Source organism: Carassius gibelio, chromosome A5 (assembly GCF_023724105.1).
Source record: "Carassius gibelio isolate Cgi1373 ecotype wild population from Czech Republic chromosome A5, carGib1.2-hapl.c, whole genome shotgun sequence".
Classification (NCBI taxonomy): domain Eukaryota; kingdom Metazoa; phylum Chordata; class Actinopteri; order Cypriniformes; family Cyprinidae; genus Carassius; species Carassius gibelio.
In genome coordinates this window covers 20,535,090-20,558,208 of record NC_068375.1, presented here as the reverse complement: position 1 = coordinate 20,558,208, position 23,119 = coordinate 20,535,090, and the positions used below count along the sequence as shown (strand labels likewise).

Here is a 23,119-nt window from a genome sequence, read left to right as displayed (position 1 = left end):
TTTTTGATTTGAAGCGTTTTATTGGCTACTCGTTCAGTTGCATTTCTCTTATCTGTGCCAGGCAGCAACATGCCCATCTTCCACCCAGAGCTTACCATCAAAGCACTGGTTCTCTACTTTAAGTTTCATAGAAAAGAGAAAAACATATCAGATATCTTGAGCTTGAGCCCTATCTCTTTGATTGTTTAGAAGACACTTTCAGAAATGCAGAAGCAAATATATATATATATATATATATATATATATATATATATATATATATATATATATATATATATATATATTGTTTTCCTGTAGCTCAATTGGTAGAGCATTGATCTATCAAGGTTGGGGGTTCGATTCCCCGGGAACACATGGTAAAAAATTGATAGAGAGCAAACTTTTTTTTTTTTTTTTTTACAGCAAGCCGATTCTGTTTATACCAATTTTTTTACATTAAGGGATGTACATGCACTTTGTGGATCTGCTTTTGACACATGTAATATTTTATTTATGAAAATGAATAACCAGAGGAGCTTGTTGAATCCACATCATGGTTTTGGTAGTTCATAATATGTTATTCAAACATAATCTGTGCAGACCTGGGGCCTGTTGCACAAAAGTAGGATAAGGGATTAAGCCAGGATATCTTGGTGATCCTGGCTCAATTGATCCCTAATCCAGTTGCACTAAAGCTGGATAGGGGGCAGGAGGATATGTTATGGTATAAATTACCATGGAGATTTATTCTGTGGAGCTAGCCTGCTCCAGACCAGGCTAAATTCCAGGATCTATTTAATCTCATCCCTAATGTCAGTCAGCAGTCGCCACAAATGGAAACCAATAGTTATTTCACTGCTCACTATGCATTGTTATCACATATAACTAGACCCACTGTCATTATTTAAACGTTTGTGATCATTAATTTCAATCATTTTGGATAAATAATGATTTTTAGATGTTGCTATCATTAGATAATTTACAGTTTCCCATAGACTATAAGGCTATATATAAAATGATAGAATATTAGGGCCACAGAGGGGAAAAAAAGACAAGTCATAATATTGTAACCAGTTGTTTTAAAGGAGGACAGTTGTTAAAATGACAGATGTGGGGCATTTCGTGAAATTGTACTTCAGTATGGTTTCATAAACAAAGACATGCTGATGTGCCAGAATATGAAGTATCACATTATCATTACTATCAAAACTGTAAAAAGAATATGTTGCTTTTCTGCAGAAAGAACCATCCTCATAAATTTATGACTTTATCCTTTTTCCTCAGTGGGGCCCTAGTACTCTGTCATATAAACAAATACACATTCCATATGAATATAAAAACACAATGTGTAACATTGTTCCTTTATTGAATAAGGACAAAACAAAGCAGGTAAACTATCAGCTCCTTTCGAAACTGAAGTCACAGTGACTCTACAAGATGGAAAGCACAGAATCAAAGCATATTATACAAAATGATACATACACATTCAAAGGTCTGTATATAACACACCTTGCATGTCTGCACACTAAAATAAATGCAGGACAAATCCATACACATCAACTGAACAGACAAATGAATGGATGCAGTAGCCTCCCTGCAGCCTTGTATTACACACAGTATACCGCACAAACATCATAAGAGGCCAAATTCGTAAAAAAACAACCCAAAAAAACCCTATTTCCTCTGCCACAGCAGGACATTTTTTACCTAAATTGAAAGCACACATACGGACTAAAATAATTCAACACATATTGGTCCCTCAGCAGCCGACCACTGTCGTCATCAGGGAAGATTGCCGGATTGTCCCAGTCCATGGCTGGTGGCACTCTGGGGGCCCTCTCCTTCCTCAGGCAGGCCACATTGTGGAGGACAGCACAAGCCACAGTAATATCACATGCCCTAACAGGGTTGACCCTTAATTTGTGAAGGCAGTGAAAGCGTGCCTTCAGGAGGCCAAAGGTCATTTCAACTCTGGCCCTGGTCCTGGCATGGGCATGGTTGTAGGCCTGCTGTGCTTCCTGGGGGTCTCTGAAAGGTGTCAGGAGAAAAGGCTGGCAGCCATACCCCCTGTCTCCCAGCAACACACCAGAGAATTCACCGGTCAACACAAAATCTCATCATTACTACCTCATAAACACAGTGATATTCTTGACACAGCCATGATGGTTATAAATAGGGGTTGTGTGGCTTACCTTGTGATAGGCACTGATAGATTTCAGAGGCCTGAAAGATTCTGGAGTCATGGACTGAGCCAGGCCATTTCGCCACAACATTGCTGATCACACAGTCAGCATTGCAGACCATCTGAAATCATAAGATGAGGAATATTACACCAATCAATGCACATCATTGGCAATGCAGAGTGTTCGTCAATGGACAATATCAAAAAGTTATGTTCACCTGAACATTAATGCTGTGAAAGGATTTCCTATTCACAAAATCTGCCTCATGGGCACCTGAGGGGGCTTTTATCCTTATGTGTGTGCAGTCCACTGCACCAATGACATTGGGGAAACCGGTCACACAAAGTAATGAGTATCCTACTAGGTGTTAACAGTTGTCCTGTAATTTGTAGATCCTCTTACCTGCAATCCTATAGAACTCCCCTTTCATGTCACAGAGTCTTCTGTGGCCAGGGAAGGAGATGAAGACATCTGCTAATGCTTTGATAGCCAGACACGCACTCCTTATTGTGCGGCAAATTGTGGCCTTGTTCAGCTGTTCTGCATCCCCCACTGAGTACAGGAAGGCTCCACTAGCAAAAAAGCGCAAGGCCACACAAACCATTTGCTCCACACTCAGTGCATGGCTCCGTGCAGTGCGGTGCTTAATCCTGGGACCCAGTAGTCTGCATAGATACCTGATGCCATCTGCAGAAAACCTGTATCTTTCATACAGATGGTCATCAGGGAAGGCCAGTGGGTCCAACCGGTCCCTGAAGACCCTTTCTCGCCAGAAGGCTCTCCTCAGCACAAGTGCTTCTTCATCCACCACATCTCGCAAGAATGGGCATGCCATTGTCAGAGCAGAAAGGAACACACAATTTTGGGCCTTCATATAGGCTAGTGGCCACACCTGGTGCTGGGGAGGTGGGCAAAAGAGGCCGGTGCCTTATAACGATGACTTGGTTGTACTGATTGCTGTGAAAAAAAAAAATACCTTAGAAAGATGCCACCGTCCTGTGTGCTCACAATAGGAGCTCATATGTCATGGCTCACTTGACTTTACGAGAATATACCTAATTTTTATTTTGAGCTGTGTCATCTTCTTGGAGCTGGGGGAGGAAAGAAAAATAATGATTAATACATTTGTGTTACAGTTAGCATACAGTGTACATTGAAGGCATATCTCACCTCCCTCTCAAGTTTTTTTATTTCAAGGTCCAGTTTCCTAATTGTCCTCTTTTTTATTTCGGACTCCAGTGCAAGATTTTCTATCTTTTTCTTCTTGTACTGAATGTCTATGTCTGCCAGTTCTATTTGGCGCCGGAGGTGGTTGCCATACAACTTTCTGATAGCTTGTGAGCTCTGTGAACAAAATACAATTAGCGCAGCTGGAATTTGGCAGGATGTGGTGTCCTTTTATTAATACGCACTATGTTGCCAGGCTGGTTTTCCCACTGTATAGCATCTGGGTCCTGTAAAAGAAATTAGATTTTTTGATTTTGATGAGGACTCCTCACCATTGTAGAGTAAATAGTACTTTCACAGTCTTAACATGATACCCCATGCCTTCTGGAATCCAGAGAGATGGTCTCCTCCTCATCATCGTCTCCATCATGTGCTGTTGCTGCTGCACTGGGGCTTTCACCCGATCACATTTAATCGGATTCATATTGAAGCTAGTAGACAAGACATGCCAGGCCTACAGTATGCCTTTGATGGAGTACTCACTGGATCAGCATCTAGAAAATATTAAAGATTTTTTTTAGATATTTTTTTTTACTGAAAACAAGACAAAAATACTAAGTAAGAAAGACATTTTTGCAGTGCAGTGAGCAACCGACCTTGGGTCCTTTGAAAGGCGCTATATAAATTAAAGTGATTATTATTATAGCTCATCTATGTATTCAAGAAAATTTTATTTATATAGCACTTTTCACAATTGTTTCATTCTGTCAAAGCTGCTTTACATTAATAAAAGCAGGGGAAACACAAAAAAAACCGGTGGACAACATAATAAGCAGAGTACAACGGCTAAGATTAAACCGTACTGAGCGTAGTAACGTAAAATAATAATGTAAGGCTTTAATAATAATATATCATAGCTTTATACAGTGTGATGGAGTTACGTTACACAACTTCACTCATATATGCAGTGCATTTCAATAAAAAAAATGTAACCGTTTCATAATTACAGTACAACTGCGTTTTTGGAGATGTGAATTAAATATTTGATTTGTAATTGTGATGTTTCAGCGGAGCGATGAGTGTGTAATTGTGCACTACTTTCGCATTCAGGCGGTCTGCAATACTTTGCCACGCTTTTTCTCTTTGCTTTATCACTGTGGCGGTGTTGCTTTTCTTCTTAATTATATCTTTTACCTCCTCGTATGCCTCCATGAGGATTTGTGCTTCCGACGGGGAAAAGTACACGGCTCTAGTTGCCATGGTAAATCAGTTAATCTGTGATCTGTGGCGGGCTCTATTTGAGTGAGCCGTGAGCGCGCACCTATCCAGGATTGGTTTCACCTGGCTTAATGAATCCGTGTCTGCTCATCCTGGCTTGGTCTTTGTGCAACCAATTAAGCCTGGACGCACATATTTTGGCTTTATTGAGCTCAGCTGAGTCATTTATCCCTGATGTCTTAATTCTACTTTTGTGCAACAGGCCCCTGGTGTTTCATTATTTAAGTGAAACCTTTATATTAAATAACACATAATAGCTTTATATCAGCCTTCACAGATGCTTATTTGGTAGTTACACTGTTTAGCTTTTCTTTCAACACTTTTCAACAAAAAATGTTTTTTAATTTGGTCTTCTGAAGTATTCTAATTTGTTTAAATTGTGAATTGGTGGGTTTTTGTTAAATGTGAGCCAAAATCATCACAATTAAAAAAACCAAAGACTTAAACTACTTCAGTCTGTGTGCAATTAATTTATTTAACAAACGAGTTTCACAATTTGAGTGGAATTACTGAAATAAATGAACTTTTTCACAACATTCTAATTAATTGAGAAGCACCTGATATGTCTGTTGTCGGTATGACCCAAGGAATATGTTGAGACCAGTTTCATTACAATACCCTAATGCGATCAAAAGTTATTAGCATTTTTGGAAATTTCATAACTAAAGGTTAATGAATGGTTTATTACTATTGGCCAATAGGTGGCGCTGTTACCAAATTGATGTGACATGGTCAGTGTGAGGTGACAACAAACACATACAAAGTTTGGTGTAAATATGGCAAACCTTTGAGAGATACAGCCTCAGATGCAGTTTGGCATCTATTCCGCAAATTCGTTCATGCGCTAAACGAAAATCGTTTTGTGTATCGACAGGAAATCCATTACTTCTGCCAGCTTGGTCAGCAGATGATCCGAGCCAAATTTGGTGAAAATCGGACCAATGTTCTAGGAGGAGTTCGAAAAAGTAGATTGTCAACATGAATCAAAATGGTGGACAGGAAATTCAGCCAATATTGGTAAAATTGGTATCTGTGTTTTCATCATGATCCAAGGAATCCATCAACAATAGATTACAACAGGTTAATATAAGCAACACTTTTTGAGTAGGGGAAGTTGTGGCTAAGTGGTTAGAGAGTTAGTCTCTTAAACCTAAGGGTGTGGGTTTGAGTCTTGAGCCGGCAATACCACCACTGAGGATGGGTTAAATGCAGAGCACGAATTATGAGGATGGGTCACCATACTTGGCTGTATGTCACATCACTTTGATTACCATGAGGGTATGGAGCTGAAGGCTAAGGTGTTTGTAAAATACAGCATTTTAGAACATAATTCAAAATGGCTGAAGCCTAAAATGTCTGACGTGGGAAAACTGGGTATCATTCAATTTGGCATGATGCACTGAATCTAAAGAGACCAGTTTTGATTGTGATTTTTGGCCAAGGCAAGTTATGAGGTCTCCTGACCACTAGGGGGCAAAGCGCCAAAACAATGCAGGTAGTCACACCACTGGCTCTGCACCCATTTATCCAAAAATCTTTACTTCAGACTTATGTTCCCTCTAGAAGCTTGCATTTTGCATGTGAACATCGCTTGATTATGCATCGCAAAAAGGCAGAAAATCCCTTTTACAAACTTTTAAATGAAATGTTCCCTCCTGGTGGAATGACCTCCTCAACTCAATCCAAGCAGCTGAGTCCTTAGCTATATTCAAGAATCTCTTCTCTTCCAGCTTTATTTGACCCTCCAACTTTAGCACTCACTATTCTAATTCTATTCTTTAAAAAAAACTTGTCCTTTTTAGACTGTTCATTTACTAACAGCTCAATATTAATAATAAAAAAGAACTTCTCTAATCTTTTTGTATTCTATCTGTTTTCTTTTTATTTATTATGTAATACAAATAATAATAATAATAAAAAACCTTGCTGCGTGTACTGCGTTAAGCTGAGGCTTGTTATAGCACTTGCATATCGTTGCTCTCTTGTTGATTTTGATTGCTTCCAATGTCCTAATTTGTAAATAGCTTTGGATAAAATTATGGCTAATAGGTTAAATATAAATGTATGCAAATGTTTTTATTTAGTTTATTTTTTATTTATACTCCATAGAAATGAAAATAAGTACAAAAACAAACAAACAAACAAAAAACCAATACTGCAATGTCACAAAAGCTTTATTTTGCATGACTGTAAATATTACACTCTGTAATCATCAGGCATGTTTTCCATTACTATTTTAAGATGTATATCAGTGATTAGTGATCATATTTATCAGGTAAAAAAAAATCATTAAGGAAACATTAGGAAAAGATTTACATTGCAATATCAATTTCAGCTCAAGATTGGTCTTAAAGATGTTGGCTACTGATTGTAGGGTGTTAACATAATAAGTTCTTCACTTAACAATAGCTCATATGGATTCATATTTCAGGCTATCACTTCTGCAGGCTCCTAAAAATAATCAGAAACAGTTGACAGTGAGTCTCCTCTGATGGATAAGTAAAAGAGAAGTATTCATATTGTATTTCTCACTCTGTAGATCTGTGGTGTTTACTTCTTCTAGAAGTTGTGGACATCAAGTATAAACAAAATATAGTAATAAAAACAGTAAAGGGTTATACTAACCTCTTTTCAACAGCCTTCATTATGTAGTTCTGTGTGAATTTAGATTCTGGATTCAAGCATTTCTGCTCTGTACTATTTTTCAGAGTAACACTACAGAAGACCATGAGACAAAATAAGCTGCATGATCATTTGTCTTTCAACATATTTAAACAGAGATGTACAGTATTTAGAGAATATATGTAAATAACGGTATGTGCTTACACAATCTCCTGGGATTTACAAGAGGGACTTGGTGGTATGATTTCAACCTTCTCAATCAGTTTTGGGGGAACCATTTTCACACCTTTTCCAGCACAAAAACACCTGCCCTTTGGAGCTCTAGCCTGGCCTGGAGGAGAAAAACAGAGCATTGTACCATTATCTACAACAGCCTGCCATGCAAGAAGATTTCATGATATAAATGCACAACATCAAAAACCTGAATATTTGCATTTCTTCGATCTGCAAAGCTCAGAGATCAAACTCACCTTTCACCTCTACAACAAGCAGGCAGCCTAGAATAACCACAGCTGTAATGATTTTCATAATGTCGATCCTCACTGATCTCACTAATGGCTGATTAATGAAGTTGTGGGTGATTAAGGTCAGCTGCTTTATTTTTATGCTTTTATTAGGGATTTTCCCTCCCTGAGAATTTTTTATTTAGTTAGTTTTTGTTTCTATAGTCCAGCATCTGTACTTCATTTCTCAGAAACACTTTCTTTTCATGCAGACTTGACCTTTCCAAGAAAGAGGAAGGAATTATTTGAATAATAATTGTCTTTTGTCAATATTAGACTGTAATTACAATAAAATTGCAATTACATAATAAGCATAATAATAATTTGTATTAAATTACAATGATTATGTTTTTTTGTTTTTATGTTTTAATGCTTTTCGTGGCAATAATAGTGTATTATTGCAATTATAGTCTAACAGACTATAATTGCAATTTTACGTATTGCAATGCAGAAAGAATTAGGCCATTAAAAGAATAAAAAACTTAATCATTGTGTAATTTAATACACATTTGTATTTTGAATTTACAGACAGTCTGTGTATTAGTAGGGGACTTCCGGTGACTCTTTATGCAGGTGCATCAGTAGGTACTGTGGCAAGAAGTAAGTAGGTCACTGAACCATTTCTCAACACATTTGTTAAAAAACACTAGATTCAGGTACAAAACAAGTGTGAGTATGAGTGAGTCAGTGAATTATTTAATGATCTGAATCATTCAACAATCGGGGCATAGGTGGTGGATATTTTTTTACTTTTGCACAAGGCCCATTGCAATGCCACTGTGCTCTAGTAAAATATTACCGGAACCTTTGTCTGACAATGGAGATGTCTGTATACCAACCTAAGAATCATTTACAGTAATGCACATGAGCAATTAGGTAATGTGTGTTTTCTGTCAGCTGTTCGGAAATCTGAACTAGGGATGCCAGATGGTGATTGAATCAGTCGGTCAAATGGGTTTGCAAAAAGGTCTGAGATTTTTAGTAACAGGATGTTTTATATGGCAGAAAACAAAAAGAGATGCAGATTTTTTTTTGTTTTTTACCTAGAATCCTTTGTAGGGAACAAAACTGTCAGCTATGAAGCAGCTCTTTATTGCACATGCAGCTTGTGAATGGCTCTGCTTTACAGGAAAGACAATTTATATTCATCCAATAGTAGGGAAAAAAAAGTTTTAAAATATGGTGACATGTTTTTGACGAGGGTGCTATGCCCAATTCATAAAGAAATGCTAGAAATAGTCCTGTGACATTTGAATCTGCTGTTGCTTAGTTTCAAACCGGTTTTCTTAGCTGATGAATAATAATCAAAAGTAACTGACAATATCGTATCAAAAATATACGTCACTCAGTAATAATTCCTTATTTTATGACCTGTGCTGAATATCAGCCTGCGGTCTTTTGCAGGCACAAGACTGAATCACAGCGTGGTGATGTAAACCACAAACTAGTGCAGACCAAGAGTTCTTTTAAAAATAGAGCTTAATAGAAGACAGTGGTTGGCGGCTCTCACTACCCTTTTACTGTACATTGCATGTTCTATTTTAAAGTATTGGATAAAAACATGATTTATTGAAATTAGGGAATGCTGACATGCACGATTTACTTCAATATGAGAAAAACTTGTATATGAGTAGTTTAACTGGTATAAACAGCTGTTTCAGGCATATCAATACAGTAGAGAAAATAGATGGACCGATGGATATAGAGATAGATAGATAGATAGATGATAGATAGATATATTCAAAAATAACAGTAAACACAAATTGCTTCACTAGTGTGGATTTGTGCTATTCACAAAACAATATTTCATCACACAACATCATGAGCTGTTGTCAGATATAAAATATCAAATGACTAATGATAATCTGTTTGAAGAATAGAGCAGAGAATGAGTGACCACCTCCTCTTTTCCTTTTTCAAGAGAGAATCATTTGTTTAAACTCTTTGTTCATTTAATGATGAGGCAACTAACAAGTCTTTTTTGTTATTATTATTTTTAAACCACTTCTTCTGATCACAGTTAGAAGTAGTTGTCTATTTCAATTCATTTTTGGGATGGGGGATGGAAATGTAGCTTGCATCTCTTTCAGTTGATTGATTTATCCAGTGCAGTTGCAACCTACTTTAGTTTGCACTGGCAAAAGTCTTTCTGCTAGCCAGGTTGGTCAAAAATAACTGCTTATAACGGAGACACTGTTTACAGTAGTTGCAGTCTTTAAAGCTTAATGTTTTACCTCATGTTTTATATACCAATGGGACTATTGTGTTTGTAAATGGAGATGCATTTTCACTCAGAATGTCAGAATGCAAGAACTACTCTGAAAGGTCAGAAGACGTAATTAATATATTAAAAAGCTTTATTTGACAACTTTGTGGACAATGAAAATAAAATCATACAGCAAATTATAACAAGACTGTACATATGACACATTGTTCAGTGGTCTTATTAAAATATGTTTGTGCAAACAACCTAGTGGTCACATAAAAAATTAATTTAATCAGCTTACAAATTATGAAATATTAATAATTAGGCAAAATATGAATACATCTTAAGTCAGTGAAGGAATTTGAAGGAAGCTGGTGCTTATGATGATGTCTTGGTGTTCTTCAGAGGCACAGAGACGGATGTACTGTGTGGCACAGTCTGTTAGCTCCTGTGAAGATCAGAAATCATTTCAATTTAGTTTATTTTGCCATTAATGCATTCTTTTTTATTTTTAATTGCCACGTGTCTCTCTCTGCCGCACAAATATACGTCTTTGCATTGAATATGTTTGTGAAGCAAGAGTAATATACTTAAAGCAGACATTCTCACCTCTTTTCAATAGCCTTTATGATGACATTTTTAGTGAATTTGGACTCTGGATTCATGCATTTCCGTCCTGCACCATTCTTCAGAGTCACACTGAAAGAACAAAAGTAATACGCCGGGTCTTACTCTTGATTGTTTTACAGTTGATGAATGAATTAAAAATTGAAATAAATCAATGTATACAAATGTGGGCTATGCTTACATAATCTCTTGTTTGCTACAAGATGGGTTTGGAGGGATGATTTCAACTTTCTCAATGTTCCTCACTAAAACCATGTTCGCACCTTTGTCTGCACACAGGCACCTGCCCTTTGAAGACCTGTCCTGTCCTGGAAGAGAAATGCCATATATTTCATTAGAATCAATCAGATCATCACCTAAACACATATACATCTCAAAGATATGCTGAATGCTCTTGATCTGCGACTCTCAGAGCTCAAACTCACCTTTCACTCCTACAGCGATCAGGCATACGAGAAGAACAAAAGCTGCAAAAGTCTTCATTGTGTTCTTGTTCTCGATGAGCTGTGCTTGTGTTATGTCTGGCTCAGTGAGATTATGACTTAAGGACTTCATGAATCCATTTAAATACTGTAGGGACAGGGTTTCCCCTTAGTGTTAGTTCCCATTTTTAGGTTTCAATACTCCCACCTTCCTCTCTTTTTTCTCTTTTTATTGCGATTTCTCGGAAGCACGGTCCTTAACCTTTATGAACAGAAGCCTTGACTTAGAGCACCTTAAGTGTAACTTTCCAAGAATGAGGAAGGAATTCATGCTTAATTATATTAGTGAGAATTATGATTTGGTGAGACAGACGTTAGGCTAAAATATTGAAAGTGGAAAAACTCTTGGGGAATTTGATTGAATTTGATTGCTTTTATTGTCCGTTTTTAAATACACGACAATCTGTTGTAAACATTTAGTGTATAAATTAAGGTAACAATACAAAGAAATGTAGAAAATTCACATTGAACCACTTACTAACACAGTCTTTTGCAAGAATTTTAAAGCTAATGAACCATTGTGCGAAAGACGAGTAGCACCCAACAATTTCTATGCATTCAATCTGGCTGAATCCTGCTGATTTAATAGTTAATAACTACACTTTGAAGCTGTAGTTTATTTCATTTATGACTGATTACCAACTGTATGTACTGTATAAGCTTACATGAAAATCAAGTTTTATAATCATTCTTAGTCACTCACTCCCTTTAACCACCAACACTCCTATCTGCTAGGACATTATACTTACATTATATATATATATATATATATATATATATATATATATATATATATATATATATATATATATATATATATATAATTTTTTTTTTTTTTGCACTGTAGTTTTCCCAAAGAGGTCTATCATCCAAGTCCTAACAAGACCCGACCCTGTTTAACGGCAGAGTATTAGCCAAGGAGTCATTAGCCTGTTCCTGTTTTCTTCATTATCATTCTTCATTATCGAATTATCATTCATTAGTTTCCACCTTTTTTTGTTAATCATCTTGTTTGCTCCTTAGTTGCCTGTCCTTTATAAGCCCTTGGTTTCTAATCGTTTTTTGTCTTGGGTTCATGTTGTTTTTGTAATTGTGAAAGTGGTTTCTGTTAATAAAAAAAATAAAAAATATTCCTTCGTTGTGTGCTTTCCTAAAAATGTACCGCCTGACAGTTACATTCAGCATGTGACATACTAGACAAAAAGTTTTTAGCAAGTTGATAAAATTTACAAATGCTTATGTTTACATATTCAACACAAGTTCTATACAGCAACTTTTGGACTGTGAAATAAAAATAAAAAATAAAAATGACCCGTCTCCATCATGCCAAACTGTGGCTGGGATCTACTGGTTTTTCTGGTGTGCTTGTGGATGTTGAATTTATTTGTGAAGGCAGTGAGAAACCACAAAAAAGGATGTGGGACAAAATGTGTATTTTCTGTGGAATATTGTCAGTTGTTTTCACTACCTCTTTATTTTCAAGGCAGTCTAAACAACATTGTTTTAGCTGATGTAAAAAGATAATATTGGCCATAAATGTGTGCAAGTTATTTGTCAGGTATAAATGATTGTATAGTTATTCTCTAAGCATTCCTGGGTCATTTTTTAAAATGAGACATGCTTCGTAAACCAGATAATTTGAGGATAAGCTGGCATAAACCAAACCTTTAGTAAAAGTTTCCAGACAAAAATGTCTGGGTTATGCCATTTATTTTCATATGTTTGCAGATTATAAAAAATTCAATGACGAAAGATTTCTAATGATGAAATTCAGTGACTAATCAGAGTTACAATGTTGAGAAACCAAAGAGTTAAGATATAAACAAACCACAAATCAGGTCAATGGAGACAACTTTCCTTTTCACTGGAATATCATCAAATGTTTTCACTACCCTTTTCTTTATATAGGACCTTAACAAGATGTTATGTTGGGGTCAGCTAATATGAAAAATTATAAAAATGAATGCAAAAAAAAAAAAAAAACCCTTTGAGAAATGGCACTTCAACTGCAACCTATTATTACAAAATGTTTTTTTTTTTTTTTTTTTTTTTTTTTTTTGCGAATGATTATGCATAATATAATATACAAAGTTACTTTTTTTAATAGACTTTTTGTCATTACCTGAGTTAAGAAAAAAATAAACTTTATGCACTGTCTATTAAACCATTTTTTCAATAATAAGATGAGGTCGATCCATATTTTGTCTTGTTGTGGAGTTAGTTTTCTGCATATCACAATACATTAACACTTGTATTCGTTGTCTTTTTACTTTGGAATTGTAAGTATGGACTCTTTAGAAAACTCCAAATAGCTGTAACAGTGACATTTTAAGCTTTAAAGCTTATCTACATTGTCTGGGACAGTCTTTAGTAATAAGGTAGACGGAGTAAGGTTTTGGACTGAAGCCCCTAGTTATGTCTGCTCTTTTTATTATTTCATATAATAAACAAAAAAATAACTTTGGACCCCTCACATCCAGCTCACTTCTTTCTCTGAACATCGGGCATAAGAACAGCTGTACAGAACATCTCAAAACTGAACATTTTATCACAGTAGTATTATATTTTATATATAGTATACAGTAGTATTATATTTCTATATCTTTTCTAATTTTTAGCCATCCACATCTTAATCTCAGAAATACAGCTGGAAAGATGTGGGACATCCACAAATTGACCAGGTTGAGAATGTATGAGAATGAGAATGAGAATGAGTATTGTCAGCATAGAAGTGATAGCTGAGGTTAAGGGATCTTAATAGCTGACCAAGAGGATAAATATAAATACTGAAAAGCAAGGGACCAAGAACTGAGCCCTGTGGGACACCAGTACAGACAGGGTCCACATCAGATCTGAAACCATCCATAAAAACAAATTGAGTGCAACCTGTAAAATATGACCTGAACCACTCAAGGGTAGTTCCAGATACACCGAAGACAGTTTCCAGTCTATTCAGTAAAAGCATATGGTCAACAATGTCAAAGGCTGAACTAAGATCGAGTAAAATGAGAATCGAGAGAGCGCCAGAATCAGAAACTAAGAGTAAATCATTAACAACTTTAACCAGGGCTGTTTCAGTACTGTGCTGTTTCCTAAACCCAGATTGAAGGGGCTCAAACATATGGTTAGATGGTTGTGTAATTGAGACGAAAAAACACGCTCTAAAATTTTAGCAATAAATGGAAGATGAGAAATTGGCTTTTTTAGCATGGGAGTGACAGCAGCAGCTTTAAATGCTGTTGGCACAACACCAGTAGCCAAGGAGTCATTAATAATGGTAAGAACAGCAGGTACAAATAACCAAAACAGGATTTAAATAAAGTAGAAGGCAGGGGATCAAGTATGCAAGTGGAAGCTTTCATACCAGATACCTGTGCACAAAAAGACTCAAAGGTAACTAAAGAAAAATTAGTTACCATATGAATGACCATATGAATTTCCCCATGTGGGACAATAAAGTTTACCTTGACCTTGACCTTGAGAAGGGTGTACAGAAAAAATTTAGCAGATTAACTAGAAGCATGATGACTAAAAGAACTAAGAATATCTTTGTGAACGTTATAAATTTTTAAATTGAATGATTTAAGAAAATCATTGGACATCTAAACTGATGCAGTTTGGGTATTCGTATACTTTCAATAGACTGTTAATAATATGAAAAAGCTGCCAGGGTTATTATGATTATTTTCCATAATCTGCGAAAAGTATGAAGACCTTGCAGTGTCAATTTCTGCTTTATATTGGCCCAAACCGGTTTTCCAAGCTTCATAAAAAACTGACAAGTCTGAACCAAGGCATTTGCATTCCAGTTTGCGACATTCCGCCTTCTTTGAACGTAAATTGTCATTATACCAGGGAGCTTTATGTACTGTACAAAAGAGACAATGTGTGTTTTAATAGGTGCAAACCTGTCCAAATTGGCAGCAAGAGCATAATTAAGTTAAATGATTTTATGCTCAGAAGGGACAGAAGACAAAACACCCAGGCATGCATTAATTGAATTAGCAAGAGCCAGAGGGTCAATTGATTGCCATTTACGGAAAGAGACAGTACGTGTAACTGACCTTAAAAGTGTTTGATACCTCCAAATTAAAAAGGATGGCTAGATGATCAGAGAGACCAACATTTACACTAGAGATATTCGACCCAAAAGCATAATTTGCCATAACTAAATCAAGTGTATGGCCTTTGCAATGTGTAGGAACATTCACAAATTGTGTAAAGTTAAAACAGCAGCAGAGCTAAAAAGTCCTTGGCCAAAGCACAGTCTTTCTGATCAACATGTATGTCAAGATCACCAAGAATCAGAATTCTCTCAAACTTAAGTGACAGCATTGTCAGCAGATCCGCATATTCTGACAGAAATTCTGTATTTGATTTTGGAGGTCTAAAGATTGTAGCAATAGCAGTAGAATGAGTAGCAGTTACACTGAGTATGTGGCATTCAAAAGATGTAAACTGAGGTACAGACACAGGGCATAATTTTCATTGCAGGTTATGAACCACAATAATACCCCCACCTCTGCGAGAAGGCCGCGGATCTGCTGGAGTCAGTTGGTTAAAAAGCAGTCAGTCATCTTGTTTGTCTCAAGTTTCAGTGAGAAACGCAGAACATGCATTAAATAATACCGCATTCAGAGGGTTTGGGTTTAATGCAGGGGCACCGTTATTAAGTTAACAAGTTCGACACCAGTTTGATAAAATCTTGTGATCCTCCTTTGGCTGTTTAGAACAGACAAAACGCACTAGCGTACCCAGTCAACCCAGTTCACTTGGCAATAAAGCTCTTTCTGATTCTTAAATGTTAGAATTCATTAAGTAATTATATTTTTATAAATCTATTACTGTATACATTAGAATCAATCATTCTGAATTCAGTTTACAGCTATTATGAAATCCCTTCAGTATATTTGAAAAATAGGCCTGTTTATGATTCATGCAATCATATGTAATCCAGACGTGTCACTTTGAAAAATATTTACACGTCATAAATGAATGAATGTATTAATGAATAAATTAAATAATTAATTAAATAATTCATTCATTTATTTATTTAAACAAAGGGATATTTTTGTGCATGTTCTCAAAAAATCTGACAGTTGGGATAAATTATACAGTACCTTAAGAGGCAACTTGTCCCAAGTACAAGGTCATCATTACCATCCTTTGATTATCAGGTGCTATGACATCTAAATTAGAGAATATTTCCATCCCTTGAAGATGCACTATTGTCCTTTATGCTATAATATTTGAAATTATCTTGTTTTGGCATGTACAAACTGGGTAATTCAGTTTTTGCCCTAAGAATTAAGCAGCGTTTCACAAAAACCTAGGTTATGGCATAATTCCCTGTGGCCATACATACAAAGACAACATTCCTGAATGATAAACCCACATTACCTAAACAAAGTGCACGATGCACTACTAAATAAAATCCACAGTGAACAGCATTGAATGTAAAAACAAATGTCTTATTTTGTCTGTGTGATGGTGGGTAGTAGTGAGATGGGAGTTCATCAAAAAAGCATCCAATAATTAAAGCAAGTTAGACTATAAATATGTGGCTGTGTTAAATCTTCCCCTTAAAGCTCTTTTCTTTTTCTCCCTTTCCATCTTTCTAATCCTTTTCTGCTCACATGTGATTGGAGATGAATGGATAGTACCTCCCACTTTGTTTTCCGATTTTTGGAAAATCACTGCTGTTTTGCTTTTCAAAAAAAAAAAAAAATGGTTTCAGTTTAAAATGTTGCAGGCAAATTTTTTGTAATAAATAGTTGATAACAAATTATAATGATGATAATAAATAATCTAATAATATTGGGCTTGTTTTTTAAAGCTGCGGTTGCTTATTTGTCTTGCGAGAGTTGGCAACCGTGCATAAATTGTCACTGTTAGGAACCTCGACCTAGCAATGTTCAGGTCTGTTCTGCTAAAAATATTTGGATTATCTTTAACGAGCATCATCATGATGTTTTGTCTGAACTCTGAATGCTAGGGTATGGCAACTGCCAGAAATTGACAATGACAAAGACCATTCATTTATGGAAAGAATTATAATCATTTCTTTATTTTTGATAGTGGACACATATGGTAATTAAATAAATAACAAACATCATAAGTGGATTGTAGAACAGCAACAACAGTGTTCATTAGTTATATGAACATAAACCAAGAATATAAACAAAATAATTTTATTATTATTATTATTAATTACTTCACAGTCAGTTGCATACTTTTAAATCCAGAAAATATTTACACAACAGTTTTTACGTACGCTTTCAAGTCAGACTCATTCAGTGCATACAAACTGTGAACTAGAAGTCTTATAGCATATGATTTCATGGATATCAGCATGTTCTTCAGTGGTATTATGACACAGCAGCTAATCCAGAATCATACTGTGCATCTACTGGCGGGCCCTGTAAAGATCAGAAAAAGATCCGTTAATTAGATATTATTTTAAACATTCTATGTTATTTTTTAAATATTATTATTTATTTAAGAGATTGCAAACAGGTCAAGCAGACAACAAAAATGGTTACACTCACATCTTTCCAAGAGCCCTCTTGATTAAATTCTGGGTGAGTTTAGACTCTGGATTCATGCATTTCCGTTCTGCGCTTTTAAGAGTGACACTGGAAATAAAAAGGAGAGATGAGCTGAAGGTGTTCAAGAGTGTCAAGATAGCAGCATGATCATTAATGTGTATCAGAATAAATGAATGGATATCAGTATAATGTATATTAGTATAAATCATTATTATGTCAGTATAAAATCATTGGTTTTGTCCTTACATAATCTCCTGTTTTCCACAAGATGGACTTGCAGGGATGATTTCAAACTTCTCAATGTTCTTCAGTAAAACCACATCCACTCCTTTGTCAGCACAGAAGCACCTGCCTCTGTGAAACTTGTTCTGCCCTGGAAGAAAAATGATCCTTTATTAGCTGCATAAACTAAAATGTATAAGAGAGTTATACAATAAATATAAAATGATAGGTCTTATTAATAGGCTACACTCACCTTGTACTTCTGTTGCAAGCAGACAGGCAAGAAAAACTAAAACTGCGACAGTCTTCATTATTTTTAAAAGTGTTGATGATTGTCTAAGACTGTTATTACCCGAGATGTTCAGCTACTTATATAGCCGTCAGAAGATCAGGGATTTACAGCACTGGTCACAGTTCCCAGTTTCAGTTTCAGTTTCACAAGCACAACAGTTTTGATTTCCCATTTCTTTGAAATGCTTTGACTTTGTCTCAAGTTGTTTAGTGTAATGATTATTAGTGAAAAATTATTATTTGCTTTACTGCAATTTTGGAAATTTAAGGACCAAATGTAACATCCCTTCCCTGCATAAGTGCTAAAGCATCCAATATACTGACAATCATGCTTAGTTCTAAATTAAAATGAATCAAGTTTAATTATAAATCAAACAAGTTAACAGCAAACAATTAAAGTTGTTATTTTAATTTATAAACAATTAAAGTTGTCAAATTGGAGTTGTTCAACTCCAAGTGCTTACATTATTAAGATGTTTAAACTCTGATAATAAACTAAAAATGTTGGATTATGAAATCAACAATATTGTGATGATGAAAATCAGTGACATCACATCAAACACTAACCCTACTTCTTTTTTAATTCAGTTTTCACTTCCTCTGTATCTGAATTAGAGTCTTAATAAGAAGCTCACGCTTATGAGGGGAAAAACATTTCGTGAACTCAATGTGATACTGATGTCCTGAACCAAAGGTTTTCTTGGATGTTTTCTTTTTTTGTTTGTTTTGTGTTTTGTTATATTTCTAATGCTGAAGCAGACAAATAAAAAATTTTGTGAGTTTAAGTGTATGTGTACGTCTAGCATATACACAATTACTGACTGATAAACTTTAGCTTTATATTACATCACCTATACATGCTGTTTATTATGATTAACATATATATAAAACTTGACTTACATCATTTATACTTTATACTCCATCAGCTTTGTTGGTTACTAGACACTTATGACATAAATAACCTTTTTTTTTTACCTTCTACCGTGCTGGTTTTTTATGGGTTTCCTAAACATTTCAAATCTTGTTTGGCAAATTGTACAAATTCATAGTTTTGCCAAATTTGCCATCGATTGTCCATTATGTATTAAGTCTGAGTGAAATGGAGATTGTGATAATTTTTCTTTCCTATTTTTATCTGTAATGGCTTTTCACTAGCAATTAGTCAAGGGATATGTTTCATATTCAAATTAGACCAATATACATTTTCATGTGACTGATTTAAAAAAGTTATGACCAGTCTTAAATGAAACAGTTCTATAACTAGCTCATGAGCTCCGTGTATTTATAAGACATTGTGTGATGTTAAAAGAAGTTAAACTTTTAAAAACAGTTTTGCTTTTGTTTTGTCTTTTCATTTCACTGTGATACGTCATGTGTTTTTAAAGTGCGTTCTGTGTGAACTAAACCCTGTAGATCCCAAATCTGGATCGTCTTCTGAGAGGTTTCCATATAACCGGTGAACGTGCTCCCACAGACTCAAGGAAAAACTTCTTCACAGTGCTGTTATTGTCCCCTTAATAATCATGGCATTGGCATTGTGACATGAGAAATTTGATATTTCTGTGTTAACCCTTGCTTTGTGGTCTTGAGACATTTTCATTTACATCAATATTGTTTGTTGTTTTGTATTTAGTTTTGTTGTATTAACTTTAGTTTTAGGGTGATTTTATATAAATATGACTTTTTATCGTACTCGTATTCTTACTATTTTTTTTAAATAAAGCTAAATTCAAGATTATTTCAGTTATGTGTAAATCACGTATGGTTTTTACCTATTGAAGTAGCCAAGTATTTCCAGGTTTTACATAATATGTAAAAAATTGTTCTGCTGCTGACCAGACAATGGCTTTGTGTCTCTGTGTTGTTTCCTGATCTTCTGTTTACTTTTCACACACACTGAGACATGTAACATAAAATTAGGAAACATTTACTTTGATTACACAGATTTTATTTGATGCTTTCCACTGACATTACACAACACTTTTCTTTTAAAAATTAAACTACTCATTATGTGTAAATGTAACATCTAAAGTACTTTATTGTAATACATGAAAGAAACAATAAAGCTTTTAAAGGTCTTTGGAATGAGTCCACAGTGGCCACCACCTCCCTGCTTGAAATCACAGTTGAACCACTTCACATATTTTACTGAGCACTCCTAAATGAATAAACATAAATACAAATTACTCCATTATCCTTTATTCATTTTTAATGAAGCTCAGGTCTTCAATATCATATTGTAATGTCATTGATAAGACTCACCGGGTCTTTTTTGCAAGACTCTCAATGATATACTTGGTGAACCGTGACTCTGGGTTCAAGCATCTTCGTCCTGCACCATTCTTCAGCGTCACACTGTCCAGACACGTCATCAGGTTATTTAAAGAAAATATAGATTGATAATGTCTTAAACTCAGTTCTAAATAATCATGTACTTACACAACTTCCAGATGTCCACAGGTTGGACTAACAGGGTGAATTTCGACTTTCTCTATCAGCTTTGGCCTCACCGCTTCGAGACCAGCACCATGACATAAACATCTTTGGATTCCAATCCCGGGCCTCCCTGGAGGATGATAGAAATAAATGATGGAAATGATTACTCTGACACAGCAAAGCAACAGAACAGTTAGTGAAATATATATAAAAAAAGCAGAAAAAAAATCTTACCTTCAATAACAAAAATGGCCAAACTGACCAAAACAAGTAGAGTGGCTACAGTCTTCATTTTTCAGTCTCTTGATGTTCTTCACCTTAAGCCACTTGACTGACCAAATGAGCTGGCTGGCATCTTTTTATACACATGGCAGAGATATTCAGGGATTTCCCTGTCTGATGCCCTAGTGGCGGATAAGATCTTGCTACTATCAAGTTCCAGTTACTCTTTTCTATATCAAACCCAGTTTCTGGGAAATACGATGAAGCTTTCAATATTTTATTTGGTTTTTAAGTGCTGTGTCATGAGCTCTGTGTCACACATACAGGTATACAATATTACACCTATGTCATATCAGTTAGTCAGTTAGTTAATATCATTCTAATATTCTGATTTATTATGAGTGTTGGAAAAAGAACTGCATTTATTCAAAATATAAAACAATTTCTAATGATATATATTCTACTAATATATTTTTTTCTTTACTATGACTTTTTATCAATTGAACACATCCTTGCTGAATAAAAGTATTGGTTTTATTAAAAAAAAAGAAAACAAAAACATTACTGACCCCAAATTGCTGACCAGTAGTGTATATTGTTATTACAAAATATTTATATTTTAAAAACATAGCTTCTTTTTTTTTTTTACTTTTTATTCATCAAAGTATCCTAAAAAAAGTATCACATGCTCTGAAAAATATTAAGCAGCAGAACTGTTTCCAACTTTGATAATAAATCATTATATTAGAATGATTTCTAAAGGATCATGTGATAATGGTCCTAAAAATTCAGCTTTGCATCACAGAAATAAATGATCATTTAAAGTATAATACATTTAAAAACAATTATTTTAAATTGTAATAATATATCACACTATTATATTTTTCTCTGTATTTTTTATCAAATAAATGCAGGCTTGATGAGCAGAAGAAACTTCTTTCAAAAACATAAAAAATAGTAATGTTTCCAAACTTTTGGTCTGTACTGTGTGTATATATATATATATATATATCAATTAAGTTAATAAAATTGTTAAATAGATAATTTAATAATACAAAAGTTAAAGGTCTATTGTTTATGTTCAGCGCATAGACAATAGACAATTTTGAGTGTTTTGAGTCACTTTATTTAATAAATAAATAAGTATAAAAAATGTCAAGTGTGTAAAAATTCATATTTCAGTTGATATTGGACACACAAATCCACTCATACCATAAACCTACCCCCAAAATCACAGGTATATATTGTATAAGTATTTATTTACGGGTATTTATTAATATTAATATATCCAATATGCAATGTCATCATGGTGATATTCCCATGCACATAATGTTTGTTTGACGCTAGAGGTTCCTTATTGAAAGCAATGGAGCAACCCTGCGTGTTGAGAAATGAAAAATGATGCCGTGGGATCTTGACCAAGTGTCATTTGGTAGTGAGAACATGTCGACCACAAACCCTCTCTGGTTAACTGCCTCTGCTAAGCTAACTGGAGATGGTCGTCAAGGGAATTTTTGTGAGTATGTGGACTAGGTGTTGCTGCAGTGTGGGTGAAAGGGACTTCATAACAAACCTGGAACCTAAGCCCATACAGGCCACTGACCCAGAGCCCATCCAGCCTCTCACCACTCCCACCAATACTACAGAACTAGAACCTGAACCAATGACTATAGAATAGTCTGAGAGGCGTTTCAAAGATGGCCGTCGAGTGACATGACTTGTCTTAAAGAGATTTTGCCTGACCCCTGACCCCACCGCAGACAGGGAACCAGAGCCACTGCCTAGGAGTCAGAACTCAGTCTCTTCAGTGTTCCTTTCTCCCTTCTCCTCCAGTTTCTGGTCCATCTCTGGTTCATCGTACACCTCTGAAAGACCCCCCAGTCTCACATATGGCACATGGATATGCCATCCCGCATGGAGGAGCTTGACTACCTCTGCAACCTGACTGGGAAATGTGTGCCATCAGTTTGGTTTCAACTGCTTTTCTAAAATGAAATACTGTGTTACACGACTATACAGTGTCTTTTGTGCTTTCACTTTCTGATAACTATGGTCTTATTTCATAAATTCACAATTCTTATCCTGTCTGAACAGCAGGATAAGAATTTCTAAGACGGATAAAGTTAAGAAGGTATTTTCCACATAAGCTGATTTTCAGTTCATTGAAATCTTTTATCAGTAGATAGCAATAGACTAGACTGCAGAATGAGAGGACTTTGAATTATAATTTTTTTTTTTTTTTTGTTATAGAAGATATTGGAAGACTGAACTGACTAGTTCTGTTGTGATTCATCCTTAATAATCAAAAACATATTTATTGTTTCGTACTAATATTCTTCAGTAAACAAAACAC

General features: G+C 35.2%; 4 protein-coding genes and 1 long non-coding RNA gene across 5 annotated transcripts; all 5 read right to left on the bottom strand.

The window, feature by feature from the left end:
• Positions 1-2,618: 2,618 nt before the first annotated feature.
• On the bottom strand, positions 2,619-3,696 carry LOC128000747 (uncharacterized). Its single transcript, XR_008173530.1, has 4 exons — positions 3,575-3,696; positions 3,333-3,506; positions 3,218-3,253; positions 2,619-3,119 (listed from the first exon to the last, which is right to left on the bottom strand). It is a non-coding gene; the product is annotated as an uncharacterized LOC128000747 (long non-coding RNA).
• Positions 3,697-6,763: 3,067 nt separating this feature from the next.
• Positions 6,764-7,865, bottom strand: LOC128000663 (C-X-C motif chemokine 11-6). The gene is made up of 4 exons (XM_052592286.1): positions 7,700-7,865; positions 7,434-7,560; positions 7,233-7,322; positions 6,764-7,058 (listed from the first exon to the last, which is right to left on the bottom strand). The coding sequence occupies exons 1-4, from the start codon at positions 7,755-7,757 to the stop codon at positions 7,043-7,045; spliced, it is 291 nt and encodes a 96-aa protein (XP_052448246.1). The 5' UTR covers positions 7,758-7,865; the 3' UTR covers positions 6,764-7,042.
• Positions 7,866-10,071: 2,206 nt separating this feature from the next.
• LOC128000679 (C-X-C motif chemokine 11-6) lies at positions 10,072-11,117 on the bottom strand. The gene is made up of 4 exons (XM_052592287.1): positions 10,991-11,117; positions 10,747-10,873; positions 10,548-10,637; positions 10,072-10,386 (listed from the first exon to the last, which is right to left on the bottom strand). Exons 1-4 carry the CDS (start codon positions 11,046-11,048, stop codon positions 10,380-10,382), a joined length of 282 nt encoding a protein of 93 aa, XP_052448247.1. The 5' UTR covers positions 11,049-11,117; the 3' UTR covers positions 10,072-10,379.
• Positions 11,118-17,090: 5,973 nt separating this feature from the next.
• On the bottom strand, positions 17,091-18,191 carry LOC127987931 (C-X-C motif chemokine 11-6). The gene is made up of 4 exons (XM_052590392.1): positions 18,071-18,191; positions 17,842-17,968; positions 17,596-17,682; positions 17,091-17,466 (listed from the first exon to the last, which is right to left on the bottom strand). Exons 1-4 carry the CDS (start codon positions 18,126-18,128, stop codon positions 17,454-17,456), a joined length of 285 nt encoding a protein of 94 aa, XP_052446352.1. The 5' UTR covers positions 18,129-18,191; the 3' UTR covers positions 17,091-17,453.
• Positions 18,192-20,029: 1,838 nt separating this feature from the next.
• On the bottom strand, positions 20,030-20,885 carry LOC127987924 (C-X-C motif chemokine 11-1). Its single transcript, XM_052590379.1, has 4 exons — positions 20,779-20,885; positions 20,548-20,674; positions 20,371-20,463; positions 20,030-20,266 (listed from the first exon to the last, which is right to left on the bottom strand). The coding sequence occupies exons 1-4, from the start codon at positions 20,834-20,836 to the stop codon at positions 20,254-20,256; spliced, it is 291 nt and encodes a 96-aa protein (XP_052446339.1). The 5' UTR covers positions 20,837-20,885; the 3' UTR covers positions 20,030-20,253.
• Positions 20,886-23,119: the final 2,234 nt, after the last annotated feature.

Excerpts from the sequence above, each read along its gene's own strand:
- LOC128000663 (XM_052592286.1), bottom strand. The coding sequence starts at position 7,757 with ATGAAAATCATTACAGCTGTGGTTATTCTAGGCTGCCTGCTTGTTGTA. Across the intron at positions 7,561-7,699 it reads GCTTGTTGTAGAGGTGAAAG|GCCAGGCTAGAGCTCCAAAG; the intron begins GTGAGTTTGATC and ends TTTCTCCTCCAG. Across the intron at positions 7,323-7,433 it reads TGTAAATCCCAGGAGATTGT|TGTTACTCTGAAAAATAGTA; the intron begins GTAAGCACATAC and ends GGTCTTCTGTAG.
- LOC128000679 (XM_052592287.1), bottom strand. The coding sequence starts at position 11,048 with ATGAAGACTTTTGCAGCTTTTGTTCTTCTCGTATGCCTGATCGCTGTA. Across the intron at positions 10,874-10,990 it reads GATCGCTGTAGGAGTGAAAG|GACAGGACAGGTCTTCAAAG; the intron begins GTGAGTTTGAGC and ends TTTCTCTTCCAG. Across the intron at positions 10,638-10,746 it reads TGTAGCAAACAAGAGATTAT|TGTGACTCTGAAGAATGGTG; the intron begins GTAAGCATAGCC and ends TTGTTCTTTCAG.
- LOC127987931 (XM_052590392.1), bottom strand. The coding sequence starts at position 18,128 with ATGAAGACTGTCGCAGTTTTAGTTTTTCTTGCCTGTCTGCTTGCAACA. Across the intron at positions 17,969-18,070 it reads GCTTGCAACAGAAGTACAAG|GGCAGAACAAGTTTCACAGA; the intron begins GTGAGTGTAGCC and ends TTTTTCTTCCAG. Across the intron at positions 17,683-17,841 it reads TGTGGAAAACAGGAGATTAT|TGTCACTCTTAAAAGCGCAG; the intron begins GTAAGGACAAAA and ends TTTTATTTCCAG.
- LOC127987924 (XM_052590379.1), bottom strand. The coding sequence starts at position 20,836 with ATGAAGACTGTAGCCACTCTACTTGTTTTGGTCAGTTTGGCCATTTTT. Across the intron at positions 20,675-20,778 it reads GGCCATTTTTGTTATTGAAG|GGAGGCCCGGGATTGGAATC; the intron begins GTAAGATTTTTT and ends ATCATCCTCCAG. Across the intron at positions 20,464-20,547 it reads TGTGGACATCTGGAAGTTGT|TGTGACGCTGAAGAATGGTG; the intron begins GTAAGTACATGA and ends GTGTCTGGACAG.